Source organism: Parambassis ranga, chromosome 9, assembly GCF_900634625.1.
Source record: "Parambassis ranga chromosome 9, fParRan2.1, whole genome shotgun sequence".
NCBI classification, from domain to species: Eukaryota; Metazoa; Chordata; class Actinopteri; family Ambassidae; genus Parambassis; species Parambassis ranga.
The window spans coordinates 14,817,788-14,830,685 of record NC_041030.1 but is presented as its reverse complement, the minus strand read 5'-3'; the positions used below and the strand labels follow the sequence as shown (position 1 = coordinate 14,830,685).

General features: G+C 42.6%; 1 protein-coding gene across 4 annotated transcripts in view; it reads right to left on the bottom strand.

The window, feature by feature from the left end:
* Nucleotides 1-399: 399 nt before the first annotated feature.
* The window catches only part of aopep (aminopeptidase O (putative)), a 68,310-nt gene continuing 55,811 nt past the window's right edge, over nt 400-12,898 (bottom strand). For 3 of the 4 annotated variants that reach the window (XM_028414922.1, XM_028414921.1, XM_028414923.1), the window contains exons 16-18: nt 8,651-8,737; nt 8,402-8,550; nt 400-1,081 (exon numbers count right to left, since the gene is read on the bottom strand). In XM_028414922.1, the coding sequence (XP_028270723.1) occupies nt 8,410-8,550; nt 8,651-8,737 (228 nt within the window). In that variant the 3' untranslated portion in view covers nt 400-1,081; nt 8,402-8,409. Of the gene's footprint in view, nt 1,082-8,401; nt 8,551-8,650; nt 8,738-12,898 lie in introns of those variants that run through there. The other variant, XR_003671283.1, reaches the window with a different exon arrangement.

The following is a 12,898-nucleotide window of genomic DNA, read 5'->3' as shown; positions in this document are numbered from 1 at the left end:
CAGACAAAATCAGTCGCTGACAAGTGAGGTGAATAACACTGATTACCTCATTACAATGCCATGTTCTGCAGGGAAACCTGGGCTCCTGGCATCCATGTAGGTGTTACTTTGACACTTACTCCCCCGCCATGCAATGTTTGAGGACCACAAATAACAGTCCAACAACTACTGACCCATCCTCCAAAGTCCCCAGATCCTAATTTGACCGAGCATCCGGAGGATGTGCCGGAACAAGCCCGTTCCACAAAGGCCCTGAAGCAACCTACCAAAGAACCCAAATAATCTGGTGCCAGACACCACCAGAGACCTCGAAGAAAAGTCCCAAATATATTGTGTGTTTTTACTGTCCAAAAGACACACACTATATTGGCTCCATTATTGACCAGTAGAAAGACCAAGTGATGTTAAGATTTTACACTTTCCGTGATGAGGTCCATGTAAAATCCATGTATTTATTTTAAGGAATTGGATTTATTTCAACATGAGCAAATATACATTAAAAGGCTGTCATTAGTTTGTGTTTGCACAGCTGTAATAAAACCATCATTTACACATGTATAGAAATCCCTGAGAGTCTTTTCCAGTTTGGTTACAGACCAAAGTAAAGATTAAAATAACATTACTCACCTGAAAATATTCCTAGTCTAAACTCTTAAGACCCAGACCATGACTTTAGACTAAACAGATGTACACACACCTACACAAACAGGCACTAAGCTAAACACAGCTCAGGTTCTGAAACATGGATGAAGGCGAATTGGCTTTATCCATGAAATACCTTTTTTTTTTCAAATGGGAGAGATGATGTAATTTTCTGCAACAATGCCGTCAATAAGGCTTGCCTCACTACAGCAATGAACAGCTTGTGGAGTTATTCGTTCGCACACCCCGGCTATTTCTTTAGAGTGGAACGAACAGAACTGCTGTGCTCTAAACCTTGCCAGTTGGCCTCGGCTAGGAGTCTTCTGGTGTTCACACTGCTGAGCGATTCCGCAGCGTCCTGCAGAAAGAGGCGCTGAATGCTGGGCGGTCGTACGCCCTCTGAGCCAAACTCCTGTCATGTCTGTTTGTAGTCTGCAACCTGGAAGAGAATGAAGAACATGTAAAGATTGGAGCGTTACAGAATTTGGTCGGTGTGTACAGTCCTCAAACATGTATAAACCTGATGTGAAGACAAATGCTGTGTCTTTTGGGCACAAACACCAGCTGGAATGTTGCAGTTTATGCCAATATCTGAAGATAATAATTGATTGGTTCACTCTAGAAAATAAACCTGCTGGCAAATTTATTGCAAAAAAATTTTGCTCAAACCTCACCTTCAAACCACAGACTGAGGGTAAATAACACTGATTATCTCTTTACAATGGCACCTGTCAGGGGGAGAGATCTCAGACAGAAACAGTAATTGTCACCTTTTGAAGGTGATGGGCTGAAAGAGAAAAAGCCAAACTGTGACAGCTAGACGACCGGGTCACGCTGTCGCTCAGGTGATCCAAGTATTCACTGATTGGTGTCTTCAAAAAACAGCTAAACACTGCTGCCTAAAAGTTTGAGAACCCTTAAGAATTTTTTAAACATTTCTGCATAAATACCCAAAACATCAGCCAATTACCCCATAAGTGGCAAAAGAAACCCAGAGGGAATTATTTGGTTAAATGAGAAGCCTGATGTTGGTAGAAAGAACGGACCCTGCAGTCCAGTATTTGGTGGTGGTGGTAGTATCATGGTCCGAGCCGGTTTTGATGCATCTGAAACATGATGACTTCTCAGCATTGATGGACGAAAAGAAACAGTTAATGTGGTGAAACGGCCAAGTCAAAGTTCTGACCTCATTCTTTGTCAGGACTTCATGTTTTGGGTCATATTTATGCAAAAATATATATATATATATAAAATTCTGCAGGGTTCCCAGCCTTTAACCACAGAACATTTCCGTTGTTGTGCCTGAACAGCACATCCTAGTTACAAACTTCATATTAACAAATTGTTTCAGCTTAATATAAGTCAGTGGCATCTTGACTGTGGTGCCTTCATCATGGAGGATTAGTGTGCTGGTTCGGTGGTGAGTGGACTGGACTCCTGTTCCTGCTGAACTGAGCCAGTGGTTCTATAGGACTGATTATCAGCTCAGTAGGCACAGGAAGCCAAGCCCAAATGTCTGCTCCCTCTTTCTAATGGAACTCTGCTGGCTATCAACACACACACACATATATATATATATATATATATATATATATATATATATATATATATATATATATATATATATATATATATATATATATATATATATATATATATATATATTTTTTTTTTTCTCACAGTGTAATGAAGCAGCAAGCAGTGCCAGCTTCGGCAGCATGTCAAGCAGCGTTCTGCCAAACCCACAAGAAACCACATTACTGTAGGTTCATTTAGACTGTTAGGCTTCACCAGCTGGTGAAAGGTGTGGTTGACACGGCTTAAAACCTCACCACCACAGTGTCAGTGAGAAAACTGCTGGATGGCAGCAGACATCCAAAACTACCGCTGCACAAAAAAAAATATAAAAATATAAATCCATCAAATCACATTCTTCCACCTTCTGAGGAACACATACACACACTGCATCGGTTCAAATCGCAGCAGCTGCCAGTTTATACTTTGAAATGGATTCAAATGCAACATTTCCACAAAATACAATTGACATTAAAGAGACAATCATTGGAGTTTAAAGTGCACGGGGGGAAGGAGGTGAGATGTGAGCGTTGTGGGGCGAATACGTTTATTTTTGGCATCTTTATACAATGTTGCTTTGTCCTTTGATGTGCAGAGCGCCATTTCCCTCCCATTAGAGTGTAATAAATCACCTTTTAGATACGGGCTCTGATGGCAATTCCTCTCTTTTTACAGGCCTTTGATGGTCATTACTCTTTTAACAGGCCCTAAATATAGGTCTAAAAATGGCAGGCTCCACATGGCCCTCATTTCTAATTCACACATCTGTCCTCGTTTAGTCGCCATTTTGTCGCCGTGAATATAGAGCGCTATAATATACCTCCTCACGGCTCACATTCTAATTGCCAAAAAAAGACTGACCAAGTTTTAAAATACATTTCCAGCCATCTGTCCCTGTTTTGATTAGGGAGCAGTCGGTCCAGAACAGTATAGATTTGCATTACAATTAGCTGGTTTCAAAAGTGGATTCTGGCAGCACACTACACCCCCCACCCCCGCTCTATCTGAAGTTTTACCGGGTCAGTATCTTAAACCTGAAGGTCTCAGTCACACACACGATTAATTCTTTGCACATAATTCAGCTGCGTGTATCGACGGTTGGGGTGATGGCTGACGGGTGCTCTCAGCAGGGATACTGTCTGTTTGGTAGGAAGATGCAAATGGAGGTGTGGTTCCAAAGGCAATCTTTTAGAAACAGATTTATTGATCAGCGTGTTGGCAGAAGGTAGCAGGAAAACACAGCCTTGCATGATAAAACTTCTTCGTACTTCTTTTGTTTTCGCTGTTTTTTTTTTTTATCTCGTCTAAAGTTTGAAACAAGGCATGCAGCTTTCATCCAGCTGAGAATTCCTGCTGTTTCATGTTATCAGCAGGATTTCTTTTTGTTTCACCTACCTGAAACAAAACAGCAGAAGCTTATATATAACACATGAAATCTACTGAATTCTCCTAATAAAGTGGAACTGACACCTAAACTGTGGAAGGACCTTGAAATCCTTATCGAGATTTCCATCTCTGACGCCTCACACTGTGGAAATGTGTGAGAATTGGTCTGCTTTGTGGGTTTCTGTCTCTTGGCTTCCTCAGGCTGAGATTAGATAAAAAAAAATCAATACATATCAACCAGGGATGCCCTGACAGCACTTTTCACTGCCAAAGTGATTTAAAGATTAAAATCTGAGGCACTTAAAGTACTTAAAGGATGATTTTGAGATCTGATTTTATGATGGCCCCCGTTACCCTGCTGTCTCTCCTGGCCTGCCTGTTCAAGTTTGACGCTTATTTGATTTTCATGCTGTGAGGAGGATGATAAAACTCATGCTTCTCACATATCAGCTGGGCCAATGAGAAACCAGCAGCTGTTAGCTTAGCATAACGACATAGAAGAAGTCATATGGTCAGAGGAGACTCCAGGAAGTCACATGTGCTGCTGGTTTGCAAATTGTGCAACCTTTGATGATGCTACGTTCCCTTTAAGCTGGAGGTAGGAGCTGCAGATAATGCTAACGTTACACCACAACAAGTCAGAAAACAGCAGCTGACAACAAGACACCGACATTCACACACCCACAGATACAGCAGTTTTCCTGACTTTCCTGGTTAAACTGAACACACAAATTGAACCCTACAATGAAGGGGTTAAATCATACTGGGTCCTGGGTGCTGGTAAAGACAATACAGGCGTAACTGTTTAATTAATACTAGCTTTTTCTGTTGTATTGCTTTCAATAGGAAGGGACTGGGAGCAAGTTTCCACGCTGCTTCTGTACTCAGTAAGATGTGATTTACTGCCACGCCATCTGCTTTGAAAGAGATGAAGGACGATGATGACGATGATGAGGGTGATGATTGTGGCCACTGCTTCAGCATTGATGAAATATCTGTCAGCAGTATTAAAACAGAGTTCGGGTCTCCCCAGGCCTCATTAGTACCGCAAGTACAGTCTCTGTCTCCTGAGGTACTTGGCTCTCACCTTCGCTAAATCTACAGAGCATGAAGCCAGGCGTCGCCTGCGAGATTATCTCTTCTACCACCTAACTAAGAAGGATGCAGAAAGCAAAAGGGGTGGAAGTACAGAGCGAAGACGGAAGATGAAAGAAGACAAAGCTGGAGAACGTAGCGTGGCGCTCATTAGTAATGTTGCATGGCATTTTTATAAAATAGTGTGGAGGGCTTGTGCTTTGAATTCTTCTGAGCCGGAGTGTCTCAGTGGAAAGTTTTACAGACATGCAAGAGTGGCTGGAAGAGACGGCAGCTATTCAGACCAAACACAGCAAAGGGAAATTAGATGCAGGACGATCAAGGACGCAGAGGAAGAAACTCTGTGTGTGGACTGTAAACACACATAAATGAAGTGGGAAGGAGTGTTGTATCCATTCCACACTCTCTCACACACACACACACACACACACACACACACACACACACACACCTGCCACTGTAAAAACATTTCTCTCCTCCTTTCACACCTATTTGTTGTCTCCTTTTGTCTGCTTGTCTGGGTCATGCTCTCCTCAGGTGCAGAACTTAGCCACTGTGAACAAAGAGGAAATCAATCACTGTTCACCAATCAGCTAAGCTCTGTGTCTGGCTGGAGAGAGGATACAAAAACCTGTCTGCTTGACATCTACACACACACACAGTTTTTTTTCTTTTTACAAAATGCCCACAATCATGCTCCCTTATCATCTATATGTTTTCCCCTCTGTGCTTCCAAATTCTCACACATAGACACACACACCTGAATAATCATGTCTTCTTTAGTTTTAAGCTTGACTCTGTATGTGTATAGGAGGGGTTGTGGTTGCCATAGCAGCTGGCTGGGTCAGGGCTATGTGGTAATCCCTGGCAATGTGATTTTATCATAAATCACAAATCAGCACGCCAGGAACCCTCACAGCCCAGACATGAAAAAACAAGATCCTTTTTCTGTTCTCTCTCTCTCCCTACATCCTCAAGTACAGATCCAGTCCACTGCTAACCTGCAACACCTTGAAACAAAAAAAAAACTTTCTGTTCTTCCTCCTTGTTTTTTTCCCCCAGACCTGTAGATCCTCTTCGCTCCCTCTCTCTCACAGCATTTCCTTGGTTACCACTCTCCTTGTCTCCCATTCGCCACGCTCGGCTAACCCGGCGATATGCCCCTCATTAAGCGGATCAAGAGGGATTCCAGAGGCATGTACCGGGGGAAGAAAAGAACGAGGGAGGGGAAAAGGGAGGGAAAAAAAAAGAAGAGAGAGAGAGACCACCCTTCTCTTTTAAAGGGTTGTGCTTTTTAGGTTTAAAAACACAGAGCAGGGAGTGCGCCTTGACAGACATGTTGTTTTCAGTTAAAACCCTCTCAGCCCGCCTGGCTGTGCCTAATCCCACTGTACTGTGGGGTGTGTGTGTGTCTGTGTGTGTGAGGGTGTAAAAGGGAGACAGGGAGGATGATGGGGGGAGGGGGGGGGGGCACAAACTGAGCAGTAAAACATAAATCCATCTCCCCACAGTGCAATATGAAAAAGCAGCAAGGAGGTCCGTTCATCCATCATTTTAATTGGAGAGAGATCTGGACCTGAGCTCGGCTGACCAGTGTGATCCACTGATGTTTACAGAGGCTTGTTCGGGTCAGTCCGATGGGAAGCTATAGTAAAAGTTAGGATATTAATCTCTAAATGCTTCTTTTCTTCTTCTGTTCTCTCCTAGTTTTTACCTCCTGCACTTGTAGGAAGACTCCACAGGGAGGTGCAGTGAAGGAGTGAAGGATGATGACATGAGATCTACAGACACAGACCGATAGGCCTGTGCTTCATATGTGTGTGCTGTATGTATGTGTGTGACAGAAAGATTTATCAGGACTTAACCAGATGCCAAGCACTTGTCGAGAAAACCTTTCACATCCTGCGCAAATGCATAAAGCTGTCTCAGTGTGTGTGTGTGTGTGTGTGTTTGCATCCAAAGATAAAGGCCTGTCTTGTGGTTGCCTGTCCTAAAACAGGATTTAATGCTGCATGTCACGCCGGTTCATGCGGACAAAGATTCAGCAGCCTGTGCTGACCAAGGTCGCAGACGCCCTGCTCAGTCTCACAGAATTGGAAGTGTGAAGCCAGCTGATTTAAAAAGTAAACAAAAATGTTAAAATAATCAGCTCATTGATCCATTTTAGGCATATTAGGGGTTAAGGTGGATCATCTCCTGCTTTAATCTGACCTGCATATTATTCAGAATCCAAATAAGAATGCATCCAAATAATGTGCCAAAGGGACATTAGCATTATCCCAACAAACACAACACCCTGACAATAATATAAAGCTAATGCTAGGCTACAAACAAGCTACAAAATTGTCACATGACATCAAAATGACCTCCACCAAGCTTCTGTATGTCACATTACTCACAGTATCCATGCAGAATTTCATGTCCCAGAATAACTTATGAAAATGCCTTGCTTCTTATAACCACAGGCTATATTTCAAAGATCTAACCGAAGCTGCAAGAATCAGTCTGCATTTTAGGATAACAGCATCTCGAGCTACCTTCAGCATTGCAGCTAAATAAATGGTGTCCCAGTGGCCTAGTGAGGAATACAATGTGCCAATGACCTCTATTTCTGACTGCAGTCTGTTCCTCTTTCCATCTTTCATGTCTGTCAAAAATTCAAATAACAGCCAAGTGTAAAAAAATGTGTTAGAATGGAGATAGATCACTTGAAAGGCATGAGCATCCCTTCCTATCCAAAGCATACCTCTGTATTCAATAACTTTGAGGAATCGCTTGGTTTCTGTACTTAAATTGTCAAGCTGAGATCCATTTAATTGCCCTGCTCTCATTATTCAAAGGTTAATGTCAGTAATAGCAGGACTGTTATGAAAAGATCAGCAGCTTCAAAGAGACCTGTCTTCACTCCTGCCCTCCCTTCCGCTCCGTCTTTTTCTCTCTCTTCCTCCCTCATCTCCCTCCTGTCTGAGCCATAATTTTTTTCTCTTTCCTTCATTTATTGTCAGGCTGATAAACCCCTCACTGTTCAGAGACGTCCAAAAGCCCGTCGTGGTTACACACACACGCACACACACACACACACACAGAGGAGTTTTAAGGTTAAAAAATCACTCCACATTGAGACCATCCTGAGCCTCTCAGAAAATGCTCACTGACCCGTTCTCCCTTTTTTTCTGTCTTCCCGCTCTTGTTTGTTTGAGGAACACATTCCCAAATTCCTCCTCTCTGACAAACACATCCTGACAGCGCTGCTGTGAAACCACGGAAAAGGCACCATTCTGAGTCCACAAACACACACACAGACACACACACTCAATGGTCTCAGGAAAGAATTTGCACTATAGGTATCAAAGTGACTCAAGTGCAGACATCCGGCGGGGCCTGATGGAACCAGCATCAGTTGTGTTTCACAATTACAGGTTCTTTTGTCTTTTTGTCTCTATTTGTCATGCAGACTTAAGAATGATCAATAAAACATGACACAGGCTTTAAAAAAGGAGAATAATCTCCAAAGAGAAAACATTTTCGGAGCTGTCATGTTGGTGTACTGGGACTTTATTGGTTCTTCATCCTCATGAATTGTTCAAGTAACTCACCGGCATCTTGTTGCAAACTGAGATGAAAATGTAAAGCAACTCAAAACCCTGAGCACATTTACATTTCTGATTCATCAATGATCCGACACAACAAAATGGGACTTCACCTTTACTTTTACAGGACCATCTCTTCCACCACCCTGCGTGCTGATTGGTCCATTTCTTCCTGGACCAATGAGAGGCAGCGGTGAGCCAGAGCCTGCTGCTCAGGATCTTCCTGAACCATCAGCTCCCCGTACAGATACACACCCATGGCCTGTAACACACACACACAATTGATTTACGTAGTTTAGTTGTCTCTCTCAGGTTTTCACTGTATAATACAGGACAAATGTTCAACAGTTGTGTCTATTTACTTGGTCATGAATGAGAAAATGTTCCACGTCTCCGTAGGCCTGAGTGTAGGCATGTTTGACCACGAGTTCACACCAGCGATGACGGACCTGGAAACCATAATAATAATAAAGGAACACATTTATTTCATTTATTTATCTTAAATCTGACACTGAAATAGAAACAGAAACTCAGAAACAGAGAAATTATGTCAATGTGAATCAACACCAAACCAAAAAAAATAAAAGAAAATAACATAATTAAGCAATAAAACACCACAATTTCTCACGAACCACATGAACCCTCCACCAACTCTGCCACCAAGTTTATACAACCAATAAAAAGAACCTAAATGGTGCCATACTGGAAAACATTTTTATACGTGTAGCCAGCATGCAGTCACACACATCAGAGTGAACGCGTCTCCTTCAATGCCCACTAACAAAAGACAAACAGCTCATCTGACAAGCTGAGAGACAAAGCTGGAAGCTGCTCCTCTGACAAAGAATAGATTCATCCAGAATCTGCAGATTAAACACACGTGAACTTTGTTTTAAAACGAAAATCAGCTCACTCAAGTCATGTTTGAAACTTCAGTTTAAATTCTCAGATTACGTTCACTGTGTGTATGTGTACAGGTGTATTGTTACTGTATGTGTGTATTTGTGTGTGTGTGTGTGTGTGTGTGAAAGCTAATGCCTGGCCTTTCTCCCAGAGGATCAATAGGAGCTCTGTTGCCGCGGTTACAGGAGAGATCAGAGACTGGCTCTGTCCCTGCCTCAACCATCATCCTTCATCATCTGCTCTGAGCGTGCACGTGAGTGCGTGTGTGCGTGCGTGGACATGCAGTGTGCGTGGATATGGATATACTCTTGTTGAAGAGACAGACAGAGGATGATAAGAGAGACAGAAGAGCGATAAAAAACATTCCAGTTGAAAAATCTTTTAAAGCTCTGTCACCACTTTAAAGCCTGACAGCTTCCCCTGGCTGTTTTTTTGTGGGTGTTACAGTCTTTTCCGTAACTATCCCCACACACTCAGGATAATAAACTGGTCCTTTGGAGAGTATAGTGGCCAAGCTTGGGATTTTTGCTGATTGATCCTGTTTCAGCAGCTCAAACTTTGGGCACTTCTAAAGCAGTTGTACAGATATTTTCCTTTCTGCAGATGGCATACTGTAGAAAGACGATAAATGCTTCTACCTTCAAAGTATTTACATTTATAATAGGATTTTTTGTTGTGTTTGTTTGTGCACTGGTCTCCACTTATTCATGCAGTATATGAACAAAAACTGAGCTTAATTCACAACCACTTTTCAAATCCTCTCCAGCCTACTAAATAAACAGGACTTTAATTGGTCTCAGATGGGCTTTTGAACTCCTCTTTTATCTAAATTTAAATCTACCCTTTTCTGTATATTTTCATCTTTATTGCAAACTTGCAAAAAGCAAGTAATTCTTTTCCTCCTCCTCTCCTGCCCACATGAGAACAAGTGTGTGCCTGTATTCATGTGAGTGCGCGCGGGGCTGTGTACAGTACGTGTACCGCCTAGTGCCAGCCCTGCCCTTCTGGCCTCTGTAGCCCCAGCAGCTGTTCCCTGAGCTGGGTTACATTCCTGGGGAGAGCCCTGGGGCAGAGCAGCTGCCTGGTGCACCTCTTCTTACCCCCCACTTTTTTTTTCTTACTCTGTTTCCTCTAGCTGGGCCCCTGTCTCTGACAGCACATGCAATTACACAGTGACATTCCTTCATTTATTACTGCACCCGTGCCCCTCCTTCACCCTTCTAGAATACACACTAACTGGAGTACTTTATGTGTGTGTGTGTTTGCAGAATCTCAAGTAAAATGGTGTCCTGACTTGTCCTGTCCTGAGAATTAAATACTTTATGATTATTCGTGTGAAGATGAGGGTTTTCTATAACAAATTTCCACCAACGACAACAAAGAAAGTTTTGTTTGCATGTAGCATAGCAGCCACTGACACTGCTTGAACAGAGACAGGTGGAATTTGTAGCCGAGACAGCAAAGAGTCAAAGAAATGACAGATGGATTCAGAGCAGAAAAGTGGCAAAAATGGCTGCATCCACCTGGGTGTCATGTTTACATGTCTGCCCATCGAAGTTGGAGCGGATTAACAGCTGTGAAAGTGAGGCTGTTTTAAAGTGTGAAAGGGGCTCAAGATGTCTGAAGGTGTGTTAAGTTTCCCCCCTTGTCAGTAGATTGTTAGAATAGCTTAGCATAAAGAATGAAAACAGACAGAAGCAGCAGGATGTCCAAATGAAAAAAAAGCCTTTACCGTCTTATGATAGATTGCCCAGTGGCACATGAGGTCTGGAGGGGATTTCCTTCACCGTTTCCAGTCAAATAGGAGTCCATGAAAACACTTGAGTTTGTCATTGTGATTACATTGCACACTTGAGAGTTCTCTTTCTCTCTGAGACAGTCCTTGGTTTATCCTTAATAAGTCTTTCCCCTTGTCCTGCTCTCTTCTACTCTATATGTCCACAGTTCTTAATGTGGTCCTCTGATGTTTCCAGTAAACCTAACCTGAGCATCGTACTTAAACAATAAGGCCTGTGTGACTGACCGACAGATGGCCCTCGACACGCACGCACACACACACACGTAAGCTCTCACAAAATCAGAGTTGCACTTATGACACTACACACACAAGCACAGTGATCACATGGGGCTCATATGAAAGAAAGTGGGCCAAAGTCACGCACTCCCTCTCATACATGCAAACACATGCCCCGGCTAAGACACATATTCACGGTCACTCACACAGCAGTCCCCGTCTGCACGCACACTGGTGGTCAGCCACATATTTCCTTTCACTATATTGTGTATATGTTCAAATCACACACACACAAAGAAACTCAAGCTTCACAGTCCCAGAAACAAACGCCCTTTAATCAGTTTCACTGTAAAGCATCTCACTTTGTTCTGTTCTGCTCGTGGTTAGATGGGTTTAGCAAGGAGCTAACAGGTGGTGAAACAATATGGCCATGCTGCCATATGAAAGAAGCACGTAGACGAGAAAATACCTGGAATCACATGGAAAAAGGTTGTGATTTATGAGGTGCAAAATCACCTTAAGACAAACGGCTGGGGCAACTCATTATATAGACCTGTCTTCCTGCGATCAATCAGTTGTTTTACAATGCATGAAGTCACAAAACCCACTCCTATCACCTGATATTCTTTCATTCTGAAAAGCCCTCGCTGTCATTAAGCTTACCACTGAGGGGGCTACATAGGCCGAACTGCACTCAGGCCCTGTATTTATCCAGGAATTTTAAACAGATCAATCAACAATCATCTGAAGAGAAAGCAGTACTACACAAAGAAAAGCTGCGATGAGAAGAGGACACAAAAGCTACAGACAGCGGAAGAGGGAAACAAATGGCCCCGTTCATAAGGAGAGACGTAGGTGATTAACCTCTCCTGAATGAGATTACTAACATTAGGACTGGGCCATTGCCTTTAGACAGGTGTGTGCATGTGTTTGTGTAAGCGAGTGTGTAAGTGTGTGCCTTTCCATGCATGACTATGTTCATAATGGCCGTGCGTATTTTTAGCAAACACTTAAATGTTTTTTTCCTGGAAATTGCAGATGAGAATCTGTTTTCATCTGCCAGGAAAGAGGCCTCAGCCTAAAGCTGAACACAAGGCCAAACACAGAGTGGCCTCGCTTTCTGACCATCCGGTCGATCACTACCACAGAAGCCATTTTGTTTAATAATTACTTTAGACAGAAGCAAATAAAGGAGCGCAAATACACACTACAAGCGAATTTGCATTCCACAATGTTCTTAAATACATATACTGTACACTTTAACAGTATGTTTATGTGGCTAAAAAAATAACTTGCTGCTGACCATGCCCCCTCTACTCTAGGTAATATGCCAGCCATGGATAAGTACTTCATACAGCTCCACTTCAAAGAAACCCAGCTATCAACTTTAGTTCCTGCCTCTTTACAACAGAACATCTGAGCCCTATTATATACATTACTACCCCAACAGAACAGCTCATATAATTAATAAGAGCCTGTAAAAAACTAAATATGTATCAAACTTTTCTTTTCAAAGCAAGTCATGTGTTAATGATGGAAGTTAGTGAGGACAGTTTACTGGCTCTGCAACAGATGTGTTTTCCCATGTTCATGCTCCTGTGCTAAAAGTACAGTCAAGAACTCTTGAGCTGTCCACACACACACACACACAATGTTAATAGTGCCATTAAGGAACTTTGTTCAGTACTAAAAC